The 12,248-nt window shown below is 41.6% G+C and overlaps 2 protein-coding genes across 2 annotated transcripts; both read right to left on the reverse strand.

Moving 5' to 3' along the window:
• Positions 1-84: 84 nt before the first annotated feature.
• LOC113472073 (flocculation protein FLO11-like) lies at positions 85-2,729 on the reverse strand (the record flags this gene model as incomplete). The annotated part of the gene is made up of 3 exons (XM_026831638.1): positions 2,710-2,729; positions 1,353-1,631; positions 85-1,141 (listed from the first exon to the last, which is right to left on the reverse strand). Coding segments are annotated over exons 1-3 (1,356 nt in total), but the record flags the coding sequence as incomplete, so codon positions are not given.
• Positions 2,730-6,448: 3,719 nt separating this feature from the next.
• LOC103520572 lies at positions 6,449-8,700 on the reverse strand (the record flags this gene model as incomplete). Its single annotated transcript, XM_026831637.1, is given in 3 exon segments — positions 6,449-6,541; positions 7,224-7,925; positions 8,451-8,700. Coding segments are annotated over 3 exon segments (1,045 nt in total), but the record flags the coding sequence as incomplete, so codon positions are not given.
• Between the last annotated feature and the right edge of the window lie 3,548 nt (positions 8,701-12,248).

Below are 12,248 nucleotides of genomic sequence, written 5' to 3' on the forward strand. Positions count from 1 at the left end.
AGAAGATGAAGACGAGGAAGAGGAAGAAGATGAAGAAAAGGAAGAGCCTTGAGGAAAGTACAGAATGAAGGAAGAGTTAGAAACCTGACTTGTGACGGAGAAATTTGAGAAGGTGGCATTGGCAAAACTGGACACATTCGTGAAGTTTGCCTCGGAGAAGACCTCCGTTTGGTTGAAATTGGCGGAGGAGGAATTGGAAAACGTCTCAACGAGGGACGTGTTGAAATATTCCGTGTTTGGAATCAAAGGACCTTCGGGGGGTGTAGAACTCTGCGGGTAAATAGGCGCTTCTGAAGACGTCGCTATGTTAGGGGAATTGGTACTCGTTGTAGTCTCATACTGGGGGACGGGAGGTTCTGTAGAAGGATCTTGAGGAGTAACTGGAGGTTCTGTAGAAGGACTTTGAGGTGAAGAGACTGCAGGTTCCGTAGGATTTGGGGGAGCGTTGGAAGATAAAGGATCCGGTATGCTCTCCCCTTCGGAGGGAATCGAAGGATAAGCCGCCGTTGAAGTCAAATTGGCCGGGACGAAATATTCAACACCAGTAGTGGAAGGTGTCTCGGTTAACGATGGAGGTAACGTTGACACATAAGAGGCGTTGTGTGACTCCTCGGTTGACGAAGGAGTTAGTGACACATTAGATCCGTTCTGGGTATTTGACTCTGATTGGGACGGACTAGGAGAAGTCGCCCCGTTATGGGAGCCATTCGTTGGAGCATGAGAGACAAAAGGGTAAATCGGCGCTTCTGAAGACGTTGCTATGTTAGGGACATTGGTACTCGTTGTAGTCTCATACTGGGGGACGGGAGGTTCTGTAGAAGGATTTTGAGGAGTAACTGGAGGTTCTGTAGAAGGACTTTGAGGTGAAGAGACTGCAGGTTCCGTAGGATTTGGGGGAACGTTGGAAGATAAAGGATCCGGTATGCTCTCCCCTTCGGAGGGAATCGAAGGATAAGCCGCCGTTGAAGTCAAATTGGCCGGGACGAAAGATTCAACACCAGTGGTGGAAGATGTCTCGGTTAACGATGGAGGTAACGTTGACACAACATAAGAGGCGTTCAGTGCATTTGACTCCTCGGTGGACGAAGGAGTTAGTGACACATTAGATTCGTTCTGGGTATTTGACTCTGATTGGGACGGACTAGGAGAAGTCGCCCCGTTATGGGAGCCATTCGTTGGAGCATGAGAGACAAAAGGAATCGAAGGGTACTGGAAGCTCGAATTCGTGAGGGACGGTTGAGGCAGTGGAGATTGCGGGAAGGGATAGTGTTGTGGAGGGTGAAGAGACGAAATCCCCTGGGGACTTTGCGGATGAATTCCTTGGGGACTTTGTGGATAAATCCCCTGAGGACTTTGCGGAGCAATGCCCTGAGGTCTTTGCGGAGACGGAGGTAGCGTTGTTGACGGATAGGACGCGTTGTGTGAAGGAACTGAAGGGGTATTTGACGATGATTGTGTTGGTGACGGAGGTAGCGTTGTTGACGGATAGGACGCGTTGTGTGAAGGAACTGAAGGGGTATTTGACGATGATTGTGTTGGTGCTGGGGACTTTGTGGATAAATCCCCTGAGGACTTTGCGGAGCAATGCCCTGAGGTCTTTGCGGAGACGGAGGTAGCGTTGTTGACGGATGCTTGTGCAAGAAAAATAACAAAATATGTAAGAAATCATAGAAAATATGCAAAAAATTCTTTTGGCACTACGCTCATTTAGAATTACCAACATTCCAATTCTATTTTGTTTAAATCGACAGCATAAAAGTTACTATTAAATAAAAATAACTTTTTACTATTAAAAGTTACTTTTCAACTTGTGCAAGAAAAAATAACAAAATACGTAAGAAATCATAGAAAATATGCAAAAAATTCTTTTGGCACTACGCTCATTTAGAATTACCAACATTCCAACTCTATTTTGTTTAAATCGACAGCAAAAAAGTTACTATTAAATAAAAATAACTTTTTAAAATTAAAAGTTACTTTTCATAAACTTTATTTGTATAAAAGAAATTAATCGTTTGTTATAGAATGAGCTTTCTATTTTAGATATCTACTTTACCCTTTTGTATTACCAATATACCTATATTATTTCTTAGACTTTGAACTTTTGTAACCCTAACTTTGAGTGTAATTGATGAATTGATTTTTTAAATGTTATATAAATTATTATGCAGAAGAGATGGTTACTTTGTAGTGTTTAAGACAAGATACCAATATATATTATTTCTTAGACTTTGAACTTTTGTAACCCTAACTTTGAGTGTCATTGATGAATTGATTTTTTAAATGTTATATAAATTATTATGCAGAAGAGATGGTTACTTTGTAGTGTTTAAGACAAGAGTAGGAACCTAGATAATATTAATTAATTTATGAAAATTATGAAAAATTGACATTACCCAATTATTAAAGAAAGATCGAGTTAAGTACATAGTTGCAGTTTTTTTCTTCTTTTTTTAACAATGCTGAACGAATAGGCAGGGCCATATTCAAGATTTTGTCGAGGAGGGTCCCGAGGGTCCAAAGAGTGATGTTCCGAGGTGGGTGGATACTCTAAATACGACCCTACGAAAAGGTACTTTTGTGAGTTTTGGTAACAATTAGGAAGGTACTCTTCTTTCATTAATAAAATCTTATAGCGAACTGATGTAAATTTAAGTTTTTCCCCTCTTGCTCGTACTTAATCTATTTTTAAACAACTGTAGATCTTACCATTGTATTTTTAGTACCATTGTATTTTTAGTTGATTTTAAGGAAAAATCCACACAAATAATAAGTTTATACGTATTTTTCTTGCGGAAGTTTTTTTTTCTTTTTGGTTACTTTTTTCAACACTTACCAACCTCAGTGGTGCAGTTGTTACCAACCTCAGTGGTGCAGTTGTTAACGCGTTGGACTTTGGATCTGGAGGTTGGTGGTTCGAGTCCAAGTCATGTCATGAAATTTATCTAGGTGAAATAATCGGGGAACGATGTTTGTGACAAGCATTTAAATATGCTTAACACAATTAAAATTCCTTTTACTTTTTCAACACTTTGAATAAAATTATGTATTAGAGTGTCCATAATAATTAATAGGCATCCATTATTGAAAGGATGATCGAAAAACGAGTAAAGGTCGACTTTCGCCCTGTTTCCAATTATTACATTTTGAGATCCGCAATTTTGTTCTGCATCGAACACAAAAAGAATCATATTGATAGCTGCTTTTTTCGCGGAGTTACACGGGTTTTTGTAAACCAACTCATGTGCTAAGGAAATATCTTTTCAAACTTCAAACCCGTTTTTCTCAAAACTCAAATCATCGACTTTCGCCCTTTTCCGATCAGGCTCTCAATCAATTCCTATTTTCTTCTTCTTCTTCTTCTTTTTTTTACCCACAATTTCCTCGTGTTCTGAAGGCTCTGTTTTGAAGAAAAATGCGGAATTTAGTTTTCAAAGTTAAAACAAGATGACGTAACGCTTGTATTTTTTTTTATTATTATCCAAGATGGCGTCTTCTTAAGAAAAAAAATATCCACAAGAAAAATACTACTTTTGTTGATAATGGCATATTGTGTAGTTTAAATAAATAAGAAATATGTACCCTTTTTATAATAATTCTCTGTATAGCCCCTTGTTATATCCAAAATGCCTGGATAAAAATCAGATTTAATATTTTATAAAAAAATCTATACCTACCTTCCTAACCGTATTAAAAGCGCCTCTGTGTAGAAATTAATCAAGTGTTCTTATGAAGATAAAACTACCTAGGTATTAATCAATTAAGCAAACCTATTAAAAAAAATATAAATTCAGATTGTACTAAAACTTAAGTAATTATTATTTTACCAGGATTTAATTATTTTTTAGTGTTATCAAAATTTTATAAAAATAATATGAAAAAAAAAGAAGACAAAAAATATAAATACATAATATATTATATAGTTTTAAAAAATGTGCGTATTTTTATTGACTAAATTTTTTAATGACTTTTTTTCCACAGATTGTAGGTAGGTACCTATATTTTTTAATTGACTAAATTTTTAATGACTTTTTTTCCACAGATTGTAGGTAACCTACCTATATTCCTTTCGGAAATAGAAACGATTTCAATTTCGCTCCATCTTAAAAGCAAGAACAATGGAGAACGAACTTTATCCGTTCAGGATAAAATCCGCCTCGGGCGGGAATCGAACCCGCGATCACTTACAAAGCAAACGTGCTACACTCCAAGCTAACCAGGTAGGTAACTAGGCTGGCGAAGAATTAAAGGGACTTTAGTTCACAAAATGTATAGCACATTGCATACTTGATTTTTGTACAGGCGGCCATACAATTTATACCTTTACTCTTTCCTACATTGCCACCAAATCACCCATACCTATTTCTGAACAAAATACCTAGGTAATGGTTCTCAAGTAGCACAGAAGCATCAATTCCAAACATCTGATTAGCCAAGATTGACTTCAGTCTGACTTGAGAGCAAGAATTTTCGTTCATAAATTAGAGCAATGCCCTCAATGGCGAAAAATGTCTGATGAACCAATAAACTAAAACCTAAAACATACCTGTGAAGTTGTAAAAGTTATTTTCCCTCTCTCTATCATAAATTCGGGTGTTTATTTTCCTGAAATCCTGTAAACAGGAAGGAACACCAGGAACGGCTGTAGAGAATTCCTCGTGCAATTACGGGAAACTGGATGCGAAGTGGAGGTGACAAGAGTTCCTTTATTTGACGACAAATGATCTTTATTTGACGACAAAGAAACTTTATCTGAAGGTAGAAATAGGAAGTCTTTATTTGATGTCAAAGAGACACGATCTAAAGGTGAGACGTCTTTATTTGATGACAAAGGCACTTCATTTGATGGCAAAGGAGCTTTATGTGATGACAAGAAGACTTTATCTGAGGGTAAAAAGTCTTTATTTGATGATGAAGGGACTTTATTTGAAGACAAAGGGACATTGTTTGACGGCAAACGAATTTTGTCTGACGGTAAAGAAACTTTATCTGGAGGTAGAAACACTTTATTTGATACATGAAAAACTTTATGTGAGACAAAATTATTGGAGAGATTAGGACCATATGGGCTCCTAGAAGGTAAACTGTTCTGAGAAGGCACGGATGCTGATTGATAGTTGGAAGGGAAATCATTCAAGGAATTTGAGATATGAGAGGAGAAGAAGTTAGGTGGTAGATACCGGGAGGGGGGATTAGCCACGGAATTTGAGGTAGAAGAGGGGAAGGAGTTAAATCCTGGTAGATAATGTGAGGGGAAGTGATTCTGATTAGGAAATGAGTTAGACGACGCAAAATCATTGGGCGAAGCGTTATTCTGAAAGGCATTTGAGTTATGAGTTAGAAGGTAGTTGGGTCGAGGAGAAACTTTGCGAGAAACCGGGTTATAGGCGGAGAAAGAATAAGAACTGGACGGAAAACCAGTCCGCGAAGGAACATATTGGGGCGGGGAATTTGGCGATGGCCTTTGAAGGCTTTGCCCTTCTGGAGGCCCCTGAAAGTGAAACCGATTTTGTTTCGGGTTGCCCAAAGAGAGGAAATCTCTAGGTGGAGATGGCGTCAGAGGAGAAAAAGAAGAAGACAGGAAGGAAGAGGAAGAAGAAAAAGAAGAAGAGGAGGACGAGGATGAAGAAGATGAAGACGAGGAAGAGGAAGAAGAGGCTGCGAAAGAGAAGAGAAGGCGAAAAATTAGATATTAAAACCTTTCTTCTTCTTCTTCTTCTTCTTTTTCTTCTTCTCCTTCTTCCTCTTCTTCTTTTTAAGAGAACCTATACTGAGAATCTGAACGATTGGTATTAGGGTTCCTGGCTGAATGACAAGTCCTCGTGGTTCACAAAAGGTAGGTGAAAGCCAGTAGCACGCGATTGCACAAGTTTAGACTGGAACTGCCAAAGGAGCTATGCGCCAAAACTCAGGTAAGTAATTTCTTTCAGGACAGCCACACTACCATCAGGTCACGTCACGAGAGGTCATGGGGAGTCAGAAAGATGTAGTTCAAAGTTTTCCCACAAGGCTCTGCAATAAAAACTAAACAAACTCTTGTAGTAATCTCGTTCAGAACAGCTACACGTGATAGTAGATATCACGTCATGTGAGCTTACGTGATGTGATGGCAGTGTGGCTATCATGAACGAAATTACCTACAATATTATGGGAAAACTCATGAGCTCACATGACGTGATAGTAGTGTGTTTCTACCTTTAGAGTGCTAACATTTCAAAGGCCCAATGATTCCTTGAAGATAGTGGTTAGTATCTTTCTGATTCCCATGAGCTCACGTGAAATGATAATAGTGTCCTTCTACCTTAATAGGTACTCTTTATTGACAGACTAACAATCACTTAGGTACAAACAAAATTATATCAATAAAGAGTTGCTCTATTGAACTGTTGGTATAATGGAACAACTTGTTCTAAGCTGACCGTCTAAATAAAGCACTACTTATACTTACCATTAACCGTATAGTTGAAGATGGAATCATTTTTCCACGTCATACGCATGTCGAACGTAAACTCGTATGGGTCATACTTGGTGGTCAAACAACCTGGAAGAAATCAAAACATCAATAAGTATTTTAAAATACTTGCTTGAAGACTCGGTACCTCGGTAGCTTTGTGAAGGTCCATTTTAACTATTGGGATTTATGGAAAACGAATACCTACCTGCCACTTACACGAATGCAAAAGTGAAGTAGTGTTCGTTTTCCATACATCCCAATAGTTAAAGTATTTTAAAGACGCGCCACACAAGGGACTGTCTACTTGCAGGTATCAACACGTCCTTCTCCAACTCTCTCGATCTTGGGCATCTGCGATCTGCCTTTAGTTGCTCAAAGCTTCTTTCTTATAAAAGGGATAAAGAAGAGACCGCCTGAATAATAAGGGGTATAGGTAGATACTCGTAAGTGTGTATACCAATTTTAAGTGACGGGAGTTTCAGTCCCCATTCGGTGACACCCTACCCGCCTCTTTCATATTAACCTCACTCAACCTTAGTGACGCCCGGAAAAGCCACCAGCTTACGATCTTACAGACGGTAACAGGTAACCCATCTTGATAAAAATAACATGTAGCATAACAGTCTGTGTCGTAGCATGCCCATCCCGTAGTATGCCTCTCATAAGATGGGCGAGAGAACACCAGAAACCCCTTGAAATATTTGCAATCGAAATACGAGTGCAATAATTACACATATTTATTCTATGGTTTAACAAGAGGTTCACTCACCCGACCGGTGATAGTCGACAAGGTACAGTCCAAAGTTGACGCAACAGGAACACGTCACAGTCTCCCTATCACAGGAACACGGTAGGGAAGCGTACCGAGACACCGTTGTTCTCCCGTCCACAAATTTCCCCTTGAGAGGGACGGACAGGTTTGTCCGGGGATCAAAGTAGATGCCGCCCCGGCTTCGAATTTGCTGAAGGCTGGCGATATTGTTCAGGGGCGTTGGCTTTTTGGGGCTCTGAGGGCGCGGGCGTTTGATATTTGAAGGTTTCTTGGTGGTCTTGTCGGTCGATGGTTGTTTGGGTGGGGTCTTTATGGTTTTCTCGGTACTTGGAGGTTGTTTTATTGGGGGCTTTGTTGGTTTATTGGTACTTGAAGGTTGTTTTGTTGGGGTTTTTGTCGGTTTCTTGGTACTTGGAGGTTTTTTTGTTGGGGTCTTTGGGGGTTCCTGAGGTTTTTTCGTATCGATAAATTTGTCCGTGGATCGAAGTAGATGCCGCCCCGGCTTCGAATTTGCTGAAGGCTGGCGATATTGTTCAGGGGCGTTGGCTTCTTCGGGCGCTGAGGGCTCGGGCGTTTGGTATTTGAAGGTTTCTTGGAGGTCTTGTCGGTCGTTGGTTGTTTTGATGGGGTCTTTGGGGGTTTCTGAGGTTGTTTGGTATTTGAAGGTTTCTTGGTGGTCGATGGTTGTTTGGATGGGGTCTTTATGGGTTTCTTGGTACTTGGAGGTTGTTTTATTGGGAGCTTTGTTGGTTTATTGGTACTTGAAGGTTGTTTTGTTGGGATTTTTGTCGGTTCCTGGGTACTTGGCGGTTGTTTTGTTGGGGTTTTTGTCGGTTTCTTGGTACTTGGAGGTTTTTTTGTTGGGGTCTTTGGGGGTTCCTGAGGTTTTTTCGTATCAAGGGTTCTCAAACTGAAGTAGGCCCACGCAAGCCGACAATTATACATTTTTCTTTTCGAAGAGGTTTGACGGAGGGAACTGTCACAAAATCACAGAGAGGAAAACAGGATAGGCGAAAGCCAGCCGTTTCGAAAATGAACTACATCTGGATAAAGTTCGTCCCGTTCGTGAACACGGGCTATTCAAAATATTGACCAACATATACCCCTTCACACACTCGAAAAAATTTCAATCCTTTTTATACTCCCTGTGATCCACATATTAACCATCTCACACCCCTCGAAATTTTTTCAACCCTTTCACACCCCCGTGGCCCCGAATCTCACCCGCATTCTCCTCCGGTTTATACGTCATAAACCCATCGACGCCTATTTTGAAGCAGTCAAACTCCATCACGAACACCTCAGCATGCTCGACACGCGTCAGAAAATTGACGCACATGTGGATGTTGCGTCCGGGGGTGAAGATGTTGTAGAAGAGGATGCAGAGGTCGATCGAGGGCAGATACGGGATTGGAGTACTGAGGCAGGCGGAAAGATGACCACAAATATCAGCAAAACTCGTAAACCAAACCATTTTTTCTCCGCTCCAAAGTCCCTAACTTAGGCGACTGGTAAACTGGATGAAGGGAAAATGTGTTGCCCAAATGGGTACTAAAAAAAAAAAAAAAACAAAAACCAGTTTTTTGGATTTATGGTTTTCTGGACAAAATTTGCACCACCACTTTCGTGTTCCTGGTAGAAAGACCTTTAGTTTGATATATATGTAGGTCGATTAGGTTTGGATAAGTCCTTCTCCCTTTAATTTGATATATAGGTCGACCAGGTTTGGATAAGTCCTTCTATGGGGACAGACTGACTGACAGACAGACACCGAAGGTTTCTTGACACTCGTTTGTTGTTTCGATGGGTTTTTTGAAGGGCCCTGAGATTGATTGCCCTTTGAAGGGTCATCGGAGCTCACAGGTCGTTTGACATCGGAAGGTTTTTGAGCGTTTAGCTGTGGTTTGTGATTTGAAGGGTTTTCGGCGCTTGGAGGTATTTTGGTCGAAGTTTTTAGTGGTTTTTGAGGCTGTATGGGATTTGACGGTTTCGCAGTGGTCACAGGTTGTTTCAAAGGTTTTTCGGGACTCACAGGGCTTTTGAGATTCGAAGTTTTGTCCGCATTTGGAGGTCTTTCTTGCGGGATTTTTACGCTCGGAGGTTGACGTTCAAGACCTAGAGGACCATCAGTGACCCTAACGATGGACGAGCTTAGAGGCCGTTGAAACGTGAACAGGTGCGCTTGTGGGTTTTGATGTTGATAGTAGGAAGATTGGTTTTGATATAGATAACTGGTTGGGCTGATTTGGTTTTGGTAGAGGACTGGTGAATTGATTTGGTTTTGGTACTGAAGAGGTTGTGAGGGTGGTTGAACTGGAGGTGAACTTTGGCGGTGAAGATAGTTCCCTCCGAGGTTTGGGTTCTGTTGGAACCACTGTGGCTGCTCAATGGAATATAGTTGACTGGTGAGTTGATCTTGGAGAGAAGCCGGAAAAATGAAGTGGTAGTTACAGCATCTCCACCATTAGATAATTTCTCGTATTAGAAAAATGATGTTTTGACATATCCACCAATTTTAAGAGAAACCGGGCGGGGGCTTCGACAGAATGCACAATTATTGGAGACACAACTCCTTCACGAAACACTGAAGTACCTACACAGCCTCAAACACCGTTCGCGGTTTACATTCGGATGGGTTAAAATACCCACGAATATAAAGAGAGTGGTAGTTTTGACATCTCCACCAATACTGGTGTAAAAACCACCAATTTGGTTCTCTTTGTTTTGATTTTCTGGGTAAAACCTAGTATGGATTCTATTCTGTTGTTGAAATGGGTGGCTGTGTGGTTTGGCTTGGTGTTGATAAAGACTTTGTGGTAGGAATTGAAGCTGTAACCCGTTTTGGTTTTGATAAGTCAATGGTTTTTTCGTATTGGAAGTTGCATTGGAGTTCTGAGGGCTTTTGGAAGGTTTCTTAACACTCGTTTGTTGTTTCGATGGGTTTTTTGAAGGGCCCTGAGATTGATTGCCCTTTGAAGGGTTATCGGAGCTCACAGGTCGTTTGACATCGGAAGGTTTTTGAGCGTTTAGCTGTGGTTTGAGATTTGAAGGGTTTTCGGCGCTTGGAGGTTTTTTGGTCGAAGTTTTTAGTGGTAGTGGTTTTTGAGGCTGTATGGGATTTGACGGTTTCGCAGTGGTCACAGGTTGTTGCAAAGGTTTTTCGGGACTCACAGGGCTTTTGAGATTCGAAGGTTTGTCCGAATTTGGAGGTCTTTCTAGCGGGATTTTTACGCTCGGAGGTTGACGTTCAAGACCTAGAGAACCATCAGTGACCCTAATGATGGACGAGCTTAGAGGCCGTTGAAACGTGAACAGGTGCGCTTGTGGGTTTTGATGTTGATAGTAGGAAGATTGGTTTTGATATAGACCACCAATACTAGTAGATTAGAAATTTGATATCTCCACCAATATTAGTAGATTAGAAATTTGATATCTCCACCAATATTAGTAGATTAGAAATTTGACATCTCCACCACCCACGGCCTAAAACAGGATCAAATCACTTTTGAAAAATATTGAAATACCCCTAGCCCGTTTATTGGACGATTTTGGAGCGTAAGGTATTACATAAGGAGATTCTATTGGTCGTCAAGCACCTAGTTAGCAATCTGGAGAATCGGTTTTTCGAAAATACTCGGAGCTGCGGTCCCAGACCCCAGTGGTGTCCAAAATGGGGTCCACTCTTTGCTCCGAAGTAAAGCTGGCCATAGATGCTGTTCACTAAAACCGACCGCTGACTATCAGGTAGACCTGACAGGTAAGCCTGATCAGGTCCGCCTGTACCTGATAGTCTGTGTGCTCATCAGGTATCTGGTAGACTTCACAGGCGGGTCTTTTCAGCCGTACCTGTCAGGTCCACCTGATAGTGAGTGGTTGGCCTAAGAAGAAGAATATCTGTCAGCCTAGTTAGCTGGTTGGTAGCGCATCTGCCTTGTAGGCCCTAGGCCGCGGGTTCGATTTCCGCCCTAGGTGAACTTTATCCCGAACGGACAAGGTTCGTTCTCGGAACGGCTGGCTTTCTCCTATCCTATCGTTCTTCTCTCTTCGATTTCAGAACGATAAGATCTTAATAGTTACAGTTCCTGACGCTATTTGCGTTAGAGGTCTCAACGTTTGTTGAATCCGGTTTGAAGGTATCCGACCCACCGGTGCACCAGTTGGAGACGCGGCACCACGTGTAGGACCCACTTTGGACGGACCGTCCCTAGAGTGGGAAAGTTGCGTATGCGTTTTGGTCTCCGTAAACAAATTCGAAGACGTGGAAATGACGGTCTCATTTCTGAGGCTATTTGCTTCAAAATCTTTCACAACTCTGAATCCGGTTTGAAGGTATCCGACCCACCGGTGCACCAATTGGAGACGCGGCATCACGTGTAGGACCCACTTTGGACGGACCGTCCCTAGAGTGGGAAAGTTGCGTGTGCGTTTTGGTCTCCGTAAACAAATTCGAAGACGTGGAAATGACGGTCTCATTTCTGAGGCTATTTGCTTCAAAATCTTTCACAACTCCCACGCGTAGGACCCACTTTGGATGGACCGTCCCCAGAGTGGGAAAGTTGCGTATGCGTTTTGGTCTCCGTAAACAAATTCGAAGACGAGGAAATGACGGTCTCATTTCTGAGGCTATTTGCTTCAAAATCTTTCACAACTCGGTTGAGAAATTTCACATTCGCGTCCAGTTTTTCCAACGTGAAAACTGTTAACTCACCGCTTGTTCTGGTGGGGCTAGGAATCGTTTTAGAGTCTTGTTTAACTCCACTAAACTGGCTCTCCAAAGTGGTCACTGCGTTCAGTTGGGTTCCGTTGGTTTCGAGATCGCTGGAGAACCGGTTTTCGACGTTGTACGAGTTATTGTACCCGGGCGTTGAACTAGGTGTGTCATCGAATTCAGAAACGCGAAACGTTTGAGGAACCCGTTGGAACGTTGGTGGATCGTTGACGATCTCGTAATAGATTGGACTGAAAGTGGACGACTTTGACGGTATCGCTGGCGATTTTCTTCTCGTGGGGTCAACTTATTGA

This window comes from Diaphorina citri, unplaced genomic scaffold (genome assembly GCF_000475195.1).
Source record: "Diaphorina citri unplaced genomic scaffold, Diaci psyllid genome assembly version 1.1 scaffold3798, whole genome shotgun sequence".
Taxonomy (NCBI): domain Eukaryota; kingdom Metazoa; phylum Arthropoda; class Insecta; order Hemiptera; family Psyllidae; genus Diaphorina; species Diaphorina citri.